The sequence below is a fragment of the Piliocolobus tephrosceles genome, chromosome 5 (assembly GCF_002776525.5).
Source record: "Piliocolobus tephrosceles isolate RC106 chromosome 5, ASM277652v3, whole genome shotgun sequence".
Lineage (NCBI taxonomy): Eukaryota > Metazoa > Chordata > Mammalia > Primates > Cercopithecidae > Piliocolobus > Piliocolobus tephrosceles.
Genome location: NC_045438.1, coordinates 132007002 through 132027573, shown reverse-complemented (window position 1 = coordinate 132027573; position 20572 = coordinate 132007002). Strand labels below are relative to the sequence as shown.

General features: G+C 53.9%; 1 protein-coding gene across 9 annotated transcripts in view; it reads right to left on the bottom strand.

Moving 5' to 3' along the window:
* Positions 1-209: 209 nt before the first annotated feature.
* The window catches only part of CPNE5 (copine 5), a 97202-nt gene continuing 76839 nt past the window's right edge, over positions 210-20572 (bottom strand). For 2 of the 9 annotated variants that reach the window (XM_023212670.2, XM_031935645.1), the window contains 9 exons: positions 15585-15638; positions 12395-12456; positions 7645-7691; positions 5823-6004; positions 4863-4990; positions 4525-4627; positions 3692-3749; positions 3116-3189; positions 210-1910 (listed from right to left, as the gene is read on the bottom strand). In XM_023212670.2, coding sequence (XP_023068438.1) covers positions 1692-1910; positions 3116-3189; positions 3692-3749; positions 4525-4627; positions 4863-4990; positions 5823-6004; positions 7645-7691; positions 12395-12456; positions 15585-15638 — 927 coding nt within the window. In that variant the 3' untranslated portion in view covers positions 210-1691. Of the gene's footprint in view, positions 1911-2794; positions 3190-3545; positions 3750-4524; positions 4628-4862; positions 4991-5822; positions 6005-7644; positions 7692-12394; positions 12457-15584; positions 15639-16930; positions 17056-20572 lie in introns of those variants that run through there. The other 7 variants (XM_023212671.1, XM_031935646.1, XM_031935643.1 and 4 more) reach the window with 7 other exon arrangements.

Below are 20572 nucleotides of genomic sequence, written 5' to 3'. Positions count from 1 at the left end.
CTGTGTGTGTGTTGTAAGCTCTGTGCGGGGACAGGGCTGTGCTTTGTTCATGGCTGCATCCTCAATGCCTAGCACAGAGCGTGGCACGTGGCCTTTGCTTGTAAATCTTACTGACCCAAACAATTGAAGGAAGCCACAGAGGAGAACGTGGACCCTGTCAAACAGCAATGTCAGTGCTATTTTTCAGAGAAGAAAGAAAAACATCATGCTTTACTAAAAGAACCAAATTTACTTCAGTTTAAGGCAAATTCCACACAGAGACTGTCTCAGAGACGGGCACAGAACCAGACACCGTAGAAACACCACCACCATGCATGATGGGGAAGCAGAGGCAGGCAGAAGACGGGGGCCTGGCCTGCACCAGGCACGGAGAGGTCAGTGGGCTGAGGAGCTCCATGCGGCAACAGGGACTGGCATGCATGACCTGCTCCCCGAGTGGGCAAAGGCGGCTGGGTGTGCCCAGGAGGGAGATCCCCTTGTGCCCCACCTTTCCCACAGCAGGGGCAGGCGCTGAGGCTCAGATGCCAGAGCCCAAGGCTGAAGGACTAGGGTGTGTTTGGGGTGATGGGATGGAACAGGGTGACACAAAAGCCAAGGCGGCCTTGGGTAGGGTCACATCAGTTAGGAGTAGGATGTGGGGGAGCTGGGCATGGGATGAATGACCCTCAGGATGTCAGATCTAAAGGAAAACCTGGAGCCATCTGGTCAACCCTCTTGTCATACAGACATGGAAATTGAGGCCCAAAAGGTAGAAGGGCCTTGCTTGGGTTCCCACATTAGGCAGTGGGGGGAGGCAGGGCTCAAACCCAGGGCTCCTGTCTCCTAGCCTCGTGGGATACAGGGCAAAGAGCAAGGGCAGTGTGGGAGCATGGGGCTGAGCCACTCCTTACTCAGGCCTCCAGGTGGGCAGAGGCGTGGGCACCGAGGGCCCTGGGAAGCCTCTGGAGGGAGGAGGGGATTCCTGAAGCCAGGAGTCAACCGTGGAAGTGCCTGTGGGCCCACACCAGGGAGAGGCCTCCACAGGCTGTGTGTCTAGAACTTGCATCATACTGAGCTCAAGAGGCACCAGAAAGGGCCCTGTGCTGAGCAGCCTCCGCTTCAGGCCCATCACATGGCTGACGGCCCATGATTACCGCACCCCGTGGTTCCCCGGGGCTCCCAATCCATCCAGTGTCCCTGGGAGGGGGCACATGTTCAGGCCTTTCTGCAAACCCATCAGCTTCATGGGGTTCACTGGAAATTGGGCATGGGATAGACCACAGGGCAGGGGTCAGTGACAGTAGACACCATGGGTGGATGGGACGGAGATGGGGGGCTGAAGGAGGCTGAGCCCAGGCTTCAGGATGACAGGGAAGCAAATAGGATTGCCGGGGGCGGGCGACAGGGACCCCAATCACCCCTATTGTTTACACCTTCCTGACTGGGCTAGAGCCAGGTACTGGTGAAGAAGAGAAGGGCGAGGTCCCTGTGTACCCCGCTGTCACCTGTGCGCCCCTAACTCCCTGGGTCTGGGCAATAAGTGAGGCCAAGAAATTGAGGAGGGGGTCTTCAGAAGTCCCACCCCTTGGCAGCCTCCCAGGCACACAGATGTCCCAAAGGCCGGGCAGGCCAACTTCGGGGAGTCTGGGGCCACGGCCTCCTGTTCGCCTGGCCTCTCCCAGGCCCCAGCCACCTGCCTGCTGAGACCAGGTTCAGATGTGTGTGTGCAGGGGGGACGCAGGGGGCGTGCGGGCTGGGGACTGCGAGGGCGAGTGGGTTGGTGCTGCGGGTGGGGGACGTGGGCGAATGCCCTGTGCCTTCATGTAGGACACCAGTTGGTCAGGGATCTCTGCCAGCACGTCTCGGGCCAGGCGGGCCATGCTCAGCACGTGGTTGCCTGTGCGGTCCACGTAGTCCCGGAAGGGTACAAACTGGCAAACGGGAGGGCAGGGTCAGGCAGTGCCTCCTGTGGGACCCTGGTCCCCAGAATCTCCAGGCCTGGGGTTGCATCCCCACGCCCCTCCCAGCCTCTGCTCACTTGACTCAATCCCCCCATCTTTGTGAATTACCTGAGGGACTGTATCCCCCAGCTCCCTGGGTTTGGGCAGTAAGTAACTATAGTCATAGTCACTATTCTTTCATTCACTCGACAAATACTGAGCCCTATTCCACACCAGGACACACCATGGAACAAGATTTCTCCACCTCGGCACTAAGCACAACACTCAGTAGGTGCTTCCGAAATGCCAACTGAATCTCCCTGACTTCTGGGGCATGTGCCCCCTTGGGGCTCCCCCGACCTGTCCAGCAGAGCCCTCTCTCTCTCTGTGGCCTCTCTTGATTCCTTTTCTCTCTGGGGCTAATCTGGCCAATGCCTAATGCCAGGCCCATCTGGCTTCTTCCCAGAGGGTGCCCTCCATCCTAGCGCCTCCTCCGGTTCACTCCTGCCTCCAGGCCTTGGCATGGGCTGGTCCCACCTCCCAGGTTGTCCTTGCTCTGATTTCCAGCCCCCTGTGTTTGGTCTCCACCCCTGGGATACTGGGCCCCAATTTTTAAGACAAGGGGGTATGCAGGATGTCAGCTTTGTCTTCCGCATCTCCTAAGCACTAGGGCCTCCTCTGCAGGGGATGAGTGGGGGAAGTGCTTGCGGAGGGTGCATTCTTCCGCCTGACTGCATGGAAATTCCCTGAGGACAAAGATCTTTCTGCTCATTATATTTGCATCCTTCATGGAGATGCTTACATTGATTCAGTTAACCAAGCAATGCCCATTCTTGGAGAAGGCTGCAGCAACGCTAAAGACACTGCCTCGGCCTTCAAGGGGCAGAAAAAAACAGAACGAGGCTGACCACAGAGGCCTGGGGGCTGAGGAAGGGCTGGCAGAGGGTTCTGGCCTCTGGCTGGGCACCCACAATGTTAGGAGTGTGTCCCAGGCGTGACAGAGAGGGGCCCAGCCCAGAGCACAGCATGGCTGAGGAGTGACTCCTACTCCCTTCGGTGACGACTGGGGCACTTTGGGGCTCTCGGTGCCTCCCTCCCAGGCCCTTCCTCAGGGAGGCCCCCAAAGGGGGTGTGAGGTCCACCTGGCTAGAGGGGCTCTTGAATTTCCCGTGGGACAGGCAAAGTCTGGGCTTCACCTGGACAATGTCGCGTTCAGCCAGCTTCCCCCGGGAGGAGATCCGCACGTCGTCACCATCCAGCTCCACCATGGCTGTGAGGGGAGCAGTGTCATGGGGGGGTGAGATTAATGGTGGACCCCTGGGCCTGGCAGGAGAGCGGACTTGTCCTTCCATCCCAGGCCAATCTGGGGCTGAGACCATTGGCCCACGCCCCGTGTTAGAGATGAGGAAACTGAGGCCGGGGCCAGGAGGAGCCCGATCAGGTGAGCCTCTGACTTCGAGCCCAGTGCTTTGGCTCCCCACCCTCCCCAGACTCCCAGGGCTGGAGGAGAAAGAAGTGACTTGGGGCCTCCTCCCCACAGCCTTGGGATGTGGGTGTGGGTGCACACCCAGATCTGACACACCCCTCCCTGCGCAAACAAACGCACCCCACACCCTGCACACTCACCCAGACACACACGCCCAGGCGGGAGCTCTTACTCTTTCGGGAGGGATCATTCCCAGGGGCCCTCAGCCTCTGGGGAAACATCTGGGGTGGGGGCAGGGGTACGTGGCTAGGGAAGGAAAGGAGGGGAGGGCAGCAGCTGGACTCACCGTCGAACTCTGCCTGGCCCACGCCGACGATAATGATGGACATGGGGAGCTTGGCAGCCTGGGAGACAGCATAGGGGGCAGGGGAAGGTTGGACCCAATTGGGACCCGGTTAAAAGGAAGGAGAAATCAGGGGCAGGGACAGGAAAGGGTGGGCAGAAAAGAAATGGGAGAGTGAACATGGAGAGACAGAGGAATACAGAAAAGGGGGTACGGGGGTAGGGAGAGGGAGGGCACTCAGATAAAAAGCAAGGGAAACCAAACCGTGGCCCGGAGGAGAGAGGGAGGGTGGTGGGGGGAATGGGTCATAGGTCTGCTTTGGTGAGTCACCCCTATCCCTTCTTACAGGGAGACCACTGGCTCAGAGCGCCGTGTTCCTGGGCTTCCCCAACCCTGAGCCTCCCCTCCCACTCCCTTGACCTGGCCAGGTCGGCCTGGGGAAGCGGCAAGCAGTCCTAGAGATGGGTTAATGAGGGAGCCAATGAGGGAGCCATCGGGGTCTGGAGGGAGTAGACAACCCACTGTGTAGACAACCCACTGTGTAGACAACCCACTGTGACTAAGGGGTGGGAGCAGTGCTCACCAGCCAGATCTCTCATGATCCGGGCACCCCTTCCACTCCCCAGAATCCACTATCCAGCACCAGACTCCGCAGCCAGAGGCCAGGAGGTGGACGAGGACAGTGGGGCCCAGTGAGGGAGGGAAAGGAGAAGCCCCGCCCAAGTCACCTCCAAGCATTTCCCTAAAGTCAAGGAGGTAGGCACACCCCCAGGGTTCCCCTAAAGGGGAGGAAGACACCCCTCAAACCACCTCCCCACCGCACACTCCTTGCTTACGTTGACAATGGCCTCCTTGGTCTGCGCCATGTCCGAGATGACCCCGTCCGTGATGATGAGCAGCACCGAGTACTGGGAGCCGTCCTGCACGGCCGCTGCGTTCCTGGGTGGGGCAGGCAGGGACTGAGGTCCGTCTGCTGGGCCTCTGGGCATGCTCCCCGCTAAACAAGGACCCTGAACACTTTGGAGGGTGACAGCTCTTGGGGGAATCTCTTCAGGGTCAGGGCTCCCTGAAAGGCAAGTGTGTGGGAAGAGACACCCCCTCCCACCACCCAGAGGCAGCCAGTATGGAAACGGAGGCCTTGTGAGTGCCTGGAGGCGGTGGCAGTGGCACTCACCTGGCCACGTGGGTGACCACGGGCGCGAAGTTGGTGGGGCCGTAGAGCTGCACCGTGCGCAGGCTGCGGTGGTAGGCCTCCAGGATGCCGTCGATGCCGCAGCACGAGGGATTCTCCTGGTTGCCATTCTGGGGGACAGAGGGCAGGGAGGCTGAGCCCAGGAAGAAAGGACGGGGGTGTGCAATGTATGGGAACAGAGCCCAGGTGGGGAGGCCAGCTGGCCTGGGCTCTCCCAGCTCTTCTCTGGTGTGGGATGGTGGGGCAGGGGAGGGAGCTCCCAGGGCCCATCTTGAAGCAACACATGCTTCAGGTGAGCTGGGTCCAAACCTGCTCCTTACCCAGATCCCTGTACCTGGAACCTTGGGTAAACCCACTCTGCCCAAATGGGTCTGAGCAACTCAGGAAGGACCTGTGGCTTATCTGTCCACATGCATACTGGGCCCAGCACAGTGCTCTGCACCCTCAGGCATGGGAGGGACATCTGCTGTGCCTGAGTGTCCCCAGCCCATGGGAGCCAGGGAAAGGGGCGGCCTGTGCAGTCATCTCCACAGGGCCCAGGCCGCCCAGATGCTGCTGCGCTCCACATCACCCTGGGGATCCACCTCATCCCATCTCAGCACCGACTCAGGGATACCCAACCCACACTGCCTTGTCCACTTTGCTGGGGCCCTGAGGGATGGGTCAGCCACAGCTTGCCTCCACCTCCACCTGCGTCTTGTCAGGAACAAGGAGGCCAGAGCCAGCTGTGGGCAGGCAGCTTCAGATGTGGAGGGGCAGCATCTGTGATCAGGGAAGGGGGTGGGTTTCTGGAGCCCCCCCACACACAGCAGGCAGTCTACCCCCACTGAGGCTGAGCCTTAAGTCCCTGGGCTCAGAGGAAGGGAAATGTCCCCCCACCCCCAGCTTGTCACCACACCCCCAGCCTGGTCAGTCCTCTCTCCTACCAGCGGGACCTCCTACCAGCGGGAACTCGTGGGACACCCTGCCATCGGGGGGCAGCTTGGCCCCGAAGCCCAGGGCAGGGAACATCTTGTCACTGTCGTAGTGCTGGATGATCTCTCCAACTGCGGTCAGCGCCAGCGCGTAGGCGTTCAGCTGGTAGGGACTCATGTAGTGCAGGGATGTGGACTGTGAGGGGTTCCCTGCAATACAGGACATGGGAACCTTTGACCATCTGGACCCACCAAGTCTCCCTGGGTTCAGAATGAAGAAGGGAGTGTCCAAGGGCACCCCTAACTTTTATTAATCCTTGACTCCTCTCTTTCTCTCGTATTCTATATTAAATCCTTCAGCAAAACAGATCCGGAATCCCTCCTCATTCTCTCCTCCTCCTCATACCACCACCCTCTTGCATATAGGACGCAGCAGTTTCCTAACTGATCTCCCCGCTTCCTTCTGCCCTTGTGCCTCCAGCCCATACCCAGCACGGCAGTGACTGAGCCTATCCGCCTCAGAGAGATCATGCCTCTCCTCTGCCCAAAACGCTCAATGCTTCCATCTCCTGCAAAATGAAACCCAAAGTCCTCACAAGAACCCGCAAGGCACACATGAGCTGGCCTCCAGGTCATCTCCTACCCTCCTCCCTGTCACTCGCCAGTCCCAGCCTCACCAGCCCCTCGCCATTCCCACCTCAGAACCTTGGCGATGGCTGTTCCCTCTACCTGGGACACTTTTCCCCAGATGTCCACATGGCCTGCTCCTTGGCCTCTTCAGGTCTCTGCTCAAGTGTCACCTCCTCAGTGTGATCTTTTCCAAGCAGCCTATTAAAAATTACAGCCTCCCCCAACCCTTCCTATCCTTCTTCCTGGCTTGATTTCCCCCCCAGAGCCCTCTTCACTACTAATATAGTCTATATTTAACTTATTTGTTCATTGATGGGAGGGAGTACAGCGCAGATTGCCAAGATACCAATCCTGTCTACCTCCTACTAGCTATGTGATCTTGGGTACGTTCCTTAACCTTAGCCTTAGTCTCTTCACCTGTAAAATCACAGCAATAATAGTTCCTACTTCATAGGATTGATGTGAGTATTAAACAGGTGCTATCAATATTATGATAACTATCCTCAGTGTTATTATTACTAGAGCCCCTCCCAGCTCTGATTGCCCAGTGCTCTATGATGCTAGGACCTACAGCTATAAGAGGGGCTCCTGACACCTGTTGAGGGCAAGACCTGGGCATTTTTGATTGGCGCAAAAATGAGCACTGAGCACCCCTAATAGAGTCCAGAGCCCAAGGAAGGTTGTGATGTTTCTAATAATGTAAAGTTTGGCACTGTGATTGCTCCTAGTGACCCAGCCACAGGCTGACACTGGAGAAATTGGGAGGAGGGAAGGAAGCCAGGGCAGCCCCAGCCAGGTAAAGACCGGGGTCCCTGGGCTGGATCCTGCCTCCCTGAACATCACAGAGCTCAGTCTTGGCTGTGGTTCTCCACTCCAGCCTGTGGGTTGGACCGCACAGAGGAGCTGGGATTTGATCCCAGGGGAAAACATCTCCAGGGCTCTCCATAGGCCCAGAGTACACACGGTCCCATTCCCCCGGGGGACTGGGTGCTCCTCAAGGACAAGGCTGTGGTTCAGAGCCCAGATTTATGTCAGTGGTCCAACCTGGGGATACCTCTGCCATCTTGGTTGTATCTTTAGTCCTCCAGACCTAGGTACCTCCTCTTTGGTGAGGAAGAGGCCAGAGAGTATGAGGATCGTGGTCCCAGCCAGGGCCAGACACCGCAGCCCTTAAAAGTTCTCTCTTCCCACCCTGCTCTTCTGTCCATCCCCCAACTCACCATTGGAGGCAGTGAAATCAATGGCCACAGTGAAGTTGATCTGGGTCCTAGAAGAGGGAGAACAGCAGGGGAGTCACCTGGAGGGAGGCCGGGCTGTAGGAGGGGGGACAGTGCTAGACACTGGCTACCACCCTGGCTCTGCTGCTTGCCAGGTATGTGGCCTTGGTGAAGTCACTCATCTCTTTCTAGTTCTGGAGTGCTGAGATAGTAATGCCAGCTATGCCCCCCAAAAGGGTTAATGAGCATCAGAAGAGTTAGGCAGCACGAAAGCTCTTTGAAGATGATTGTGTTCTGTGTGGGCATGCGGCTATGATCACTGATTTCCTCCACAAACCCTGCCCCCTGGGCCCACCTGAGTAGGCTGGGTGAGGTTGGGTCTCATTGGGTTGCTGGCTCAAATTTGGAGTGAGATTCGGGACAAAAACTCATTTGACAAAAAAAGAGATTCAAATAGACATTATGCATCTCCTAGAGAAAGTATAGAATACCACCCATGAAGTTATCTTACCAAAAAATTGAACCTGATTCTGATTGAGGCTCCAGAGCTGTCCAGTCAGTTACAGGAAATACAGAGGACAGAGAAACACATTAAATGACACCACAGGAGATGCAGCCAGCAAAATCCAGTCCTTGGGAAACTCTGTAGAAGCACTACCAGAGTCAGCAGCAGCACCATCTCCTGGAAATGTGCCGGGCCTCTCAGACTCCATGTAGCTTTCCTCAATCTTTTTTTTGAAAAGAGGTCTTGCTGTGTCACCCAGGCTGAAACGCAGTGGCGTGATCACAGCTCACTTCAGCCTCAACCTCCTGGACTCAAGCAGTTTTCCCACCTCAGCCTCCTGAGTAGCTGGGACCACAGGCACACACCACCACACCTGGCTAACTTTTTTTTTCTTTTTGTAGACATGGGGTGTCATTATATTGGCCAGCCTGGTCTTGAACTCCTGGGCAAAAGCAATCCTCCTGCCTCAGCCTCCCAAAGTGCTGCGATTACAGGTATGAGCCACCACATCTGGCTGAATATTAGATTCCCTTGGTGGGGTACAGGAATCTGTGTTAGCAAGCCATTCAGGTGCTTGGGGGAAATAAATGAAAAGACAATTAAGAGACCAACCTACCAATCACAGCCTATGGTTCTTGCCTGGATTTCTGACTGAAACAAACCAATTTTAAAACTATAAGATAATTGGGGAGATATAAACACTCACTAGATATTTAGTATTAAGGAATTGTTAATTTTTTAGGTGTGGTTATGCTATTGTGGTTATGTTTTATAAAGAGAGAGTCCTTCTGTTTTAGAGAGACATCCTAAAGCATTTGGGGATAAAATATGATGGCTGGGATTTACTTCAAATTGGATATTAAGAGGCTGAGGTGGGAGGATCAATTGAGACTAGGAGTTCAAGGCCAGCCTGAGCAACATAGTGAGACCTCAAAAAAAAAAAAAAAACCCACTAAAATAAAAAAGAATAATAACTGAATGAAGGGGAGAGTGCGCAAAACCAAGACTGGCTGTGATGTGGTAATGGCTGAAGCTGGGTGAAGGGTACTTGGGGGTTGATTATACCTTTTCTCCACATTTGCATGTGTTTGACATTTTCTCTGATAAAAAGTTAGGTTTTGAGGATTCAGATTCAGGATTGAGACTTTCTGAGGGCTTGGCTGTTCCAGGTTCTGTGCCAGGTCCAAACAGAACAAAGATGACAAACACAAGTCCCTGATAAAGTCTACTCTTATGGTTCTCACATGGCAGTGAGCATAGAATCACCAGGGATGCTTGCTTAAGAAGATTTCAGGGCTCCACCCCAGAAATGCCAATTGAGTTGGTCTGGAGTGGCGCCCAGAATCTGCCTCTTGAACAAACGTCCACTGTCTTCATCCGGGGATTACCAGGACAAGAGGCTGGGATCACATTGGGGGAAACTCCGTTCTAGTAATTCTGTTGGGATGATGGATGATGTAAGATCAGGTAGGCCTCACCTCACTTGCATTTAGCAGAAGGTGCCTATCAGAAACCACAGCTCTATCAACAGAAGGTCCCTATCAGAAACCACGTGATACAGCTGAGCTGCTGCTCATGGAACCCTAACCCCCAGGGAAATGTCAAGGACATGGTTAGCAGGAGACCCAAGCCAGGGTCTGCTGGCCACAGACAGTCATCCCCACCCTCTTTACCCTCTTCTGCTGGCTGGGGGCAGAGCATCCAGAGGATTCCAGGCAGTAGGAGAGAAGGAGCCACAAGTTAGCAAGAGCCTGGGTTCCTGAATGACTGCATGGATCATCTCCCCACCCAACCCTGCCATCCCACAGATGAAAACAGACCTTTATTTGTATGAAGGCTTGAGATTAGAGAATTATGTGTTACAGCAGTTGACCTACCATACTCATCTGCTGTTCGTTGTCACCTTTCAGTGTGGAATATAGAACACATGCCTTTGTTAGAGGTAGGGAGACATTTGGAGGTCAAAGTCCTGCTCCCAGGGCCACTCTTGGGAGGATGATTCTGGGCTGTGAGACTATACCGGAAGGACACTGTTGGACTGGCTCTTCCAAATACAGGGTGAGGGGAAAGGCAGGCCTTACTTTAGCTAGTCCTCCCCTGCTCTGGGTTCTGAAAAGCCTCGGGAAACGAAGCAATTGGAAAGCAGATACTCTTGTGGGGAAATTACTCGCAGCAGCCTAGTCTCTCCTGCCTAAGAGTAGAACACAGGGTGTTGAGCAACCAGCTCCTCCTCTGACAGTGGGGCCGGGGTACCCATACGCTTCCTCCTGGGTCCGGGTGGCAGGTGAGGGGGGCCGGGGAGGAGAGGATCCCTAGACATCAGCTTCCTGCCCAGGCATGCATGCCAGGCTCTCAGTCCCTGCAGCCAGCTCCCTCACTGAGGTTTTCCAGAGAGTTTAAAGAGAAGGCTAGCTCTGGGGCTACAACCTGCCCAGTATGGGTGGCACCAGCTTAGCTCAGCCTCTGAGGGCTGTTTTTCGATGAAACCTCACAGCATCCAGCCCTTTAACTCATCAGCCTCCATCTTCATCCCACCCCACCTGCTAACTGCGAGTCAGGCAGCCAAGACTGATTCATTACTACAGAATGAAAGGCAGCATGTTATGAGAGAAGGAACCCTGCCACCATCTAGGCGTGTGGCTTCAGGCAAGCTCTGTAAAATGGGGATAACTGTCCTGATCCTGCCCACTGTGTTCTGTAAATTGGGAGTACTATGCAAATGAGAAAAATAAACAGGATGGGCTCACGCCTGTACTCCCAGCACTTTGGGAGGCCAAGACAGGCGGATCACCTGAGGTCAGGAGTTTGAGACCAGCCTGACCAACATGGTGAAAGCCCATCTCTACTAAAAATACAAAAATTAGCCGGGGGTGGTGGCGCATGCCTATAGCCCCAGTTACTCTACTTGGGAGGCTGAGGCAGGAGAATCTCTTGAACCCGGAAGGCGGAGGTTGCAGTGAGCTGAGATTGTGCCACTGCACTCCAGTCTGGGTGACAGAGCAAGACTCTGTCTCAAAATAAAATAAAATAAAATAAACATAAATAAAAATAAACAGGATGAGGGGTGTTTGAGAGTTGCCAGGTGCTATGGACTGTAAGGGGTGACTGCTTAATGGGATTGAGAGGGAAGCAATTTTGATGGGGGAAGAGTACAAAGGCAGGGTCTGGAGTCAGCCCAGAGGAGGGGCAGGTAAGAGCAGAGGAGCCCCTGAGTGACTGGAGGCAGGGTGTGTGCTCAGTGGGTAGGAGGAGAGCTTGCAGCCTTGAGACGACAAGCTCAAGGCAGCAGGGAGTGTTGTCATGGGAAAGTGAGTGTGGCTTCCCAGGACCTGACTTCTCCCTCTGCCCTAGAGAACCAGGCAGCCAAGGGCCCGCTTGGCTGGGATGAGCCTTTGGCAGCTGCTTCTGCCTGTCTCCTTTCCAGACAGGTGCAGTCACTCACCTGCGGGCTCTTGGCTGCCCACGCCCTGACCTGGCACCTGTCCTGGCAGGGAGCACGCTGGGTAGGCTCTATCCTTAGAGCCAGGCTCTTTCCATGAGCTGCTGGCTGGAGCCTCCTGGCTCCTCCATCTGTCTGGGCCTAGACACTGTCCCTGGTGATTCTTTCTGCTCCTTAAACTCGTGTTTGACCACCTGCTGGCCCCAGGACCAATCCCTGGCTTATCCCCAATCCTATTGCCCTTACAGGGCCCTAATAAGAGTGAGCAGGTTAATCATGGTCCCCTACCCCAACCAGACAGATCAGAGGTGTCAGAAGCTCAGAGCTGGAAGGAACCTTAACACTTACCTACTCTGTTCTCTTTGTGTACAGAGGAGGAAACTGATACCCAGAGAGGAAAAATGACTTGCCCAAAGGAACCCAGCAAATTAATGACAAAGAGGGTTCTAGAGCCTGGGCCTCCTGACTCCTATTGCAGGGTTCTTTCTACCTCCTCAAGTCCTTGGCTCTCTGTCACGGAGTCCCTACCAGCTCCAGGTCCAGTCTCTGCATGGAGACCTGACATGACCCAGGCCAGCCTCCTTGGCTCAGGAGTTCCCTCCAAGCTGCTCGGGATCCGGGATCTGGGGATGTGCAGGGCTCTGGGTGAGTTGTCTCAGCCCAGACACCAGGGTTTGCTCAGAGCCCAGCACTACAGCCTTCAACCAGGGCTTTGAAGAGGCCAGGGTGGGGCCAGAGCTGGTCCTGTCGGTGTGTGGGGCCCTTTCCCTCTCCCCAAGTCCCATGAAATTGGCTGTATGTCTTCTCACCCTCCTTTGATGTAGTCAAGGAAGGTGCACTCTGACTCCACAGCAAAAGAAAGCAGGGTGACCTTGAAAACAAAAGGGAGCTCAGTCAGTGGGGAGCCTGGGGTCAGGGGAGATGGGTTACGATTTGAGAGCTGACATTGACAAAACACTCGGCATGTGCCAGTTTTGCATGCATGATTGCACGCACTGCCCACACCACCCCATGAAGTACTATTATTATCCCTACTTTATAGCCAAGGAAACTGAAACTCAAAGAGGTGACGCAATGTGCCCAAGGACACTGCCAGGGCAGAGAGGAGATCTGAAACCAGGGTGTGTCTGACTTCAGAGCCTGCACTCTTGACCTGGATGGAAGGGTCCCATCTGTGTCAGTGGAGCTGGAGTCCAAGCCAAGGGCATCTAAGTGGGCACTGGCTCTCCAGCCCCAGGGGCCTGGGGTGGGGTGTGGAGGACAAGGGGGCCCTCCTGACATAGGCCTAACAAACTGCCAGTGCTGACCAGCTTCAGGCTTCCATGTGCCTAGAGCTATTAGTCCTGAAATGTGCCTCTTTGGACTGTGCTTATCTTAAATCTTACCGGTCCCATCTCATCCCTCTGAGACCCAAGATCCTCCCTCATAAGCAGCCCATCCTTTCCCCAGAGGTAACTGACCACCCCAGGCTCCCTCCCCCAAGCAGAGGCCTTTTAACCTATGCCCTGGCAAAGTTAGCTTTGGCTTTGCCGAAACAGGCAGCTACCTGGCAGCTCAGTATCATAACAATTTAGAATCAAGGAGACAAATGAAAGCCTGGCATCCTAGGCCGATTAAATGAGGCAAGATTAGGGCAGAGGATGTTTCACCTGTGTAAGAGAACGAACTCCTATCTGGTAGTTTGAGAGTCCCCTATTCATGAAGATTCAGCCGTTTTTACAGGCTCACTGGGAGGGCCAGGTGAGAGCACCACCCTTACTTGGCAGTAAGACCCCCACCTACTGTGGTTAAGGTGTTAGGCACCTGGATGAACCACAGGCCTCCTTCCAAGTGTGGCAGCTCAGACTCACTAGGAATGGACCATGGCAGTGGCTTCAACCCTGACTGATGACCATGAGATGCCCTGGGGAGTTCTTCGATCATCCTGCAGCCCAGACCCATCATAGCAGAGTTTCTGGAGCTGCATGAACGTTTCAGAGATCTTTTTATTTTTAGCTCTTCACGTAAGTCTAATCTGCACGGAATGACCACTCCCTATTCCAACCCCCAGGACGAAGCAATGCCCTAACAGCCCTAACCATGCGGGTTCACCCAGGGGCTCTCAGGGTGAAAGCAGACTTTCCCCTCCTCAGAGTGTAGTGTCCCTAGACCAGCAGCATCAGCATCACCTCGATGCCTGGTAGAAATGCAGATTCTTGGCATTTTCACAAGATCCCCGGGGGATTCTGTGCACTGTAAGTAAGGGATGAAAGGCCCACTAAACACAGATTTCTGGGCCTCCTAAAGTGGAATCCCAGGGAACAGGCCGGGGTGTCTGTATGTCAACAAGCTTTCTGCATCCTGGGTGATTTTTCCTAGTGAAGACAAGGAAATGCTGGAGTAAAGGAAAATCAAGAGACCTGGGCCTAGTCAAGAGACAAGGACCCGCTCTGTCTCCAACTCACTATGTGACCTGGGACAAATCACATGCCCTCTCCAGGCCACAGTTTCTTCATCTCTAAAGTAAGAAGGCTGGATGAGATCAGTGGTTTTTGAAACTTTTTATTCCCAGCTGGGGAATGCTGGAGGTGCTGTCTTTCCTAGGGGAATTTGGGAAGCTGTGGGAGAGTTTTAGGGGTTCTCATAATGACTAGGACTCTACTGGTAGCTATGGGCAGCGGCCAGGGGTGCTAAACATCCTGTGAGATGAAGAATTTTCCTGCCCAAACGCTGACAGCATCCCCACTAAGAAACGCCACAGCCTGGGACAAAGGAAATATGATTCCAAGCCCCAGTCTGTGAAGCAGTTACAATCAAAGAAATGGTGTTCAGTCCCCTTTGAATGAGCAGAGTAATTTTACAGTTCACAAGCCTGCATCTCCCATGTGTCTGTCACAGCTGCCCTGTGCAGTGGCAAGGTGGGGATAATTTATTAGTCTCACTTTACAGACAGAGAAAATGAGGTTCCTCAGAGGAACCCCAGAGCTCCCGAAGGCCTCTTCTAGGTCTGGAGATACAGTCTGCCTGACTCAAATGACCAGGCTTGGCTGCACTAGCCGTGGGCCTCTAGAGTGAGGAAGGAACACAGAGGGGATGAACTTGGCTGTGTTTGCACTGCAGACAGTGGCTTGTTCTAGAAATGCACTGTGAGCTCCACTTCAGGGCCTTTGCACGTGCTGTTCTCTACAGCAGGAATGCTGGAATTCCCTTTTCCCGGTATCCTCAATACTTCCTCCATTGCCTGTCCCTTTACCCTTTATACTTTTTCCATAGCACTCATAATCAACTGACACACACAGGCGTGTGTGTGTGTGTGTGTTTGTTCTGTCTCCCCCCACTAGAATATAAGCACCAGGGATTTGGGTCTGTCTTGTTTCCAGCTATATCCGATGCGCCTAGGACAGTGCCTGGTACACGGTAGCACTCAGTAAGTATTTGTTGAATAAACATACGAATGTCCTGAAGACCAGCCCCCAGAAGCCACTAGGCTGGCGTGTCATCCCAGGAAGGTCACGGTTAAGCAGGGGCAGCGCCCGTAGCAGCTGCCAGCTCTGGAGTGAGATGTCATATTGACTCCTGTCTCTACCACTTTCTAGCTGTGTGACCTTGGCTGAGTCACTTTCCTGCTTGCAGCCTTGGTTTCCTCTTTCATGACTAGGGGATGATAATATCTGCCTCTCAGGTCAACAACCTGTGAAAAGCACCGACATGGGGAATTTCCCAAGGTAGGGGCCCAATAAATACGACTTCTCTTCCTCTTCCTTCCTGCAGGAAGTCCCGTGGGTGTCTCTGCGATTCCTCATGGTAGATACAGCCAGTGCCTGTTGTATGGTCTGCAAGTCAACTCCCTCCCCCGGCTGTTGCTCCATCTGCCCCACCCCTCCCCACCCCATCTCTCTTCCACGTCTGATTCCCACACTCCGCCTGTGCACACACAGACGCACGGGCCTCCCGATACCAGACCTAGCTTGGGGCTCAGAATGTCTACACCCGGCTGCAGAGAGGGGTGTGGCTACTCACTGTGCCAGAATTCACGTATTTCTTTTTCTTCATTTTCTTTTTCGGGTTTACCACCTGCAGGAAAAACCAGTTACCAGGTAAGGCGTGCTTCCAGGCAGTCAGAGTGGGTCTTGAGGGCTTCCACCCACCCCTGGGTGTGGTCCAAGCCCAGCCCCATTAGAGTGTGGGGTGTGAAGACCATGGGGGCCAGGGGAGTCGGGTTTAAGGAGGTTTTGTGGGAGACTGGTATTGAGTCTAGATTACACAACTGGGCTCTCCGATCAGACCCAGGGTCCCATGATCAACCAGGAATATTTATTTAACCTTCTCTCCAACTGCTCCCTGGAACACACCCTCCACTCAGTACAGCCAAAGAAGTCTTGATGTTGCAAAGCGGCCCTGTCTGTATCTCTCCCTTGTGTTGGTTGAGGCTGCTCCCCTCACCCAACATGCAACCCCTTCCTCTCTCAACCAATTCCAGTCTCCCCTGTTTCTCCTTTGGGACCCAGCCCAAGGGCTGCCCAGGGCCTCTGAGGCTCCCCTCTCCATCACCATCCCTCTTACTTGGCAGCAAGAACCTCTTTAGCTATTCTTTGAGTGTAAGCTTTAACTTTCAAAGCAGACCTGTGTCAGACAAATCATGGGGCTAGGCTCAGAGTAGGTGCTCAGAGAAGGCTTGCTGGTGGCTAACTCACCGGTCTCAGCCAGGGATGATTTTACCCCCAGGAACATTTGATAACGTCTGGAGACAGTTTTGGTTTTCACAACTGAGGGAGTGAGTAGAGGCCAGGGATGCTGGTAAACATCCTACAGTATACAAGACAGCCTCGCCGGGCGCGGTGGCTCAAGCCTGTAATCCCAGCACTTTGGGAGGCCTAGACGGGCGGATCACGAGGTCAGGAGATCGAGACCATCCTGGCTAACCCGGTGAAACCCCGTCTCTACTAAAAAATACAAAAAACTAGCGGGCGAGGTGGCGGGCGCCTGTAGTCCCAGCTACTCGGGAGGCTGAGGCAGGAGAATGGCGTGAACCCAGGAGGCGGAGCTTGTAGTGAGCTGAGATCCGGCCACTGCACTCCAGCCTGGGCCACAGAGTGAGACTCCGTCTCAAAAAAAAAAAAAAAAAAAGACAGCCTCCCATGACACAGAATGATGCAGCCCCGAATCCCAGTGGTGCCAAAGCCAAGACTGGGCTAAGTGACGAGAGCCACCCAGCCCTGCGGACCCCCACCAGACTTCCGCACTTACTGTATTTGTATTCTCATTTGACCCTCACCAGTTTTTCTTTGTTTTGTTTTTAATAAAGGAAGTCTAAGGCACAACTTTTCCCTAATGTCCCATCAAACAAATCCAGGCAATTTTCACACCTCCTGTGCTGCCTGTTGGTTTCTGGTGAACTCATTTCCCCTTTCCTTGTCTTTGTTGCCACAGAGGCCGTCAGCTGATCTTTACCATGGTCTCTTCTGTCTGGGTGAGTATTGCTATCTACTTCCAGAAAGAAGGAAACTAAAGCTCAGAGACACCAAGTGATTTGCCTAAGGTCACACAGCCATCTGGGTAGTGACAGGATTAGAAACCAGGTTTCCTGCCCCTAGGCTAGTGGTACATACATTGGTGCCACCTTGATAACAGATACAAACAGATCTCTTTGACATATATTTATGGGATGGGTGAAAACATGTTTCTTCTCCCTTGAAATCATCACCTCTGTTGGAGAGAGAAGATATATCCTCAGGGCAAAAAATGACAAGGGCCACAGAAAAAGGGGGATCACAGAAGTGTCAGGGGAGTTGGAGGAAGGAAAGACCACTCTAGGTGGGAGTGTCAGCAAAGGCTCCCTGGAGCAGGCAGTTTCGAAGGCAGTCTTAGATGGACAGGAAGGCTCTGGGCATGGAGAGATGGATATCAGAGGAGGTTCTGTGGGAGAAATGCATAGAACCCAGGCCCAGTTTGATGGCAGAACCACAGGGTATAAGAGTAAGTTGGGCTGATTGGAGGAGAGCCTAGAATGCCCAGTGAAAAATGTCTGAAGGGCATTGCAGGGAACTCTGATGACCTCCAAGCTGGTAGAAGACAAAATCAGAGCAGGCTCTAGGACACTGGGGCCTGGTGGAGGTGAGTGTGAGGGGAGGAGGAAGCACATCCAGGAAATATTTGCCTGGTTCTGCCACCTAATAATAGCTGTGTGACCATAGGCAGCTCACACTTAACTCAATGTGCCTCAGTCTCCTCATCTGTAAAATGGGAATAAGAAGTACCTGCCTCCTGGAAAGGTATGAGGATTAAGTGGGCCATTGCAAGCAAAGTGCCTAGAACAGAGTTTGGAATGCAGTATGTATTATCTATAAGTGTCTGTTGCTTTTTTCTTAGACAGGGTCTTGCTCTATGGCCCAGGCTGGAGTGCAGTGGTGGGATCATAGCTCACTGCAGCCTCAACCTCCTGGGCTCAAGCAATCCTCCCAGGTAGCTGGGACCACAGGCACATGACACCATGCCTGGCCATTTTTTTTTGTTAGAGATAAGATCTCACTATGTAACCCAGGCTATTCTCAAACTCTTGGGCTCAAGCAATCCTCCTGCCTCAGCCTCCCAGAGTGCTGGGATTACAGGTGTGAGCCACTGCACCTAGTCTCAGTTGCTATTTTTTAAAATTATTACTACTACTATTACTGCCACCACTAGTCCCTACGAGAGGTAATGAGGACTTGGGGGTATTGGGACAGGTGATGAGCTATGGTGGGAACAGCACTGTCAAGAAGTGACCATGCATCTTGGGCCCTGAGAGTGGCTATAGAGGTTCAAGAGAAGGAGGGGTTGGGGTGACCAGGTAGACATGGAAGCAGCTGGATTTGGGGCACAGGTGGGAAGTTCCCGTGGGAGGGCAGGCAAGCTGTGCAGGTAGAAACTGAGAGCCTGGGCGAGATGGTGAGAGAGCCTGGGAGAGAAGACCAGAGCACTTTAGCACTTTAGCACTGGAGGATGCCCCTCCATGGGGCTACCCAGAGGGTGAGGTGCTCACAGACACATTCATGGGAAAACAGCTTAAGTAGGCAAGCTGTTAAGATGAGGGCAAAATGGCAGCCCCAGTGCTGCACTGTGCCTCAGTTTCCCCATCTCTCCCTTGAGGGTGTTGAACTATCAGAATGGAGAGCATCTCAAACTTTTGCTGCAACATAGCCCTCCCAGCTGGGGAGAACGAACCTGGAGTCCTGAGAGTAACCAAAGATTTGGCCACAAGCACATTTCTTCTAAGCTTTCTATGTTATCTTTAAATTAGGCTGTATTCCACATTTCCACTCTCTAGTATAACTGCTTTAATGTTAAAGCAATTCTGTGTTCTCAGATCCCTGTTTACCCTGAGGTTTCATTCCCCCAGCCTCAGCCTCTCCAGTCCCGCCATGGTGAATCTCATGCAGGGGGGCCAGCGCCACCTAGGGGCCAGCCCAGGAGCCGCCCCTCCACTAAGTCGCCTCTTTTCTCTCTTCTTGGTGGTCAGGCCGGTCTGAATCAGGTCTGGAATCCGCCCTCCTATGCACATTAGGTGGGGTGGGGTGGTGGGCACTGAAGGGCTCCTAGGAGCCAGGAGAGCAGCAGTGAGTGCAACACAACCCTCACCCTGAGGACTTCATGGTCTTTGAGGGAGTGGGTAGTGTCACAAACAGAAAATAGCCAGAGGGGACCCCAGGAGTATGGACAAGTGTCCACTCCAGGCTCTGGGGTGCAGCAGGTGTGCAGGTGGACACAACTTCCTGGAGGAGCAACACCCACAGGGAGGTTCCGTGGACCAACAGCTCCTACCCAGGAGAAGACAAGAGGTGGAGGCACCCATGTGAATCAAGCCCTGTAGAACTGAGACAGTACGGCGGTTCAGAGAGCCTCAGATGGCAGGACGGGGCTGATTGTGGGAATGGGCAGAGGGAAGGGGCAGGGGCCACTCCTAGGGGCCTCCAAAGGCATGCGATGTGTGTTTCTATTTACATGCACAGCAAGGCGTGGTGGCTCACACCTGAAATCCCAGCACTTTGCGAGGCCAAGGCGGGTGGATCACCTGAGCTCAGGAGTTAGAGGCCAGCCTGGATAACATGGCAAAAACCAGTCTCTACCAAAAATACACACACACAAAAAAACCGCCAGGGTGGTGGTGTGTGCCTGTGGTCCCAGCTACTTGGGAGACTGAGGTGGGAGGATAGCTAGAGCCTGAAGGCGGAGGCAGAGGTTGCAGTAAGCCGAGATTGTGCCATTGCACTCTAGACCCGGTGAGAATGAGACTCCATCTCAAAAACAAAACAAAACAAAACAAAACAAAAAGCATACATTCACAGATTGCGGGTGGCTGGCTGGGGAAACGGCATCCTGAATGAAGGAGCTTGGACTTCACCCTGTAGGTCAGTGGATCTCAGCTGGGGTGGAAACATCTTTCAGTATCTCCTCCCACCTCCCCTGTGCGAACCAGGCTAAGGTGGTGGGTGGAATGCCCTGGACAGGTTTTAAGCAGGGGATCACTATTTTGGTGGAGTGCTCTGGTTACCATGTAGAGGACAGAAGGAAGAAAGCAGGTTGTGAGGAGGCTGTGGCAAAGCCCCACACGGGGGAGATAATGAGGTTGGTGGTGGTGGCCTGAGATGAAGGGAACCATGTCAGAAAACATGGGTGGTAGGAGGGCAGTGTTTGGTCGTGGACTGGATATGGAGTGAGCGATAGGGATGTTAAGTATGACTCACCAGGTGCCCTGAGCCCCCATGATGGGAATATTTGAGATGAAGCTGGCTGGCCAGGAGGAGGGGAGTGCTGTGGGAGGTTTAGCCAATGCATTCAGTTTTGGAAGGCTGAGCCCCAGGAGGGGCCAGCAGACAGCTGGACATAGGAGCCTGACACCAGGGCAATGCCAGGGCCCGAGGCATGGGTCTTTATTGGCTGAAGCCTCTTCCCTCTTCAGGCAGTTCTGATTCTAGCAAGGCCTTCCTGCCCCAAACCGGCCTCCCTGCGGGACTGCCAGAGCTGAGCTCGTT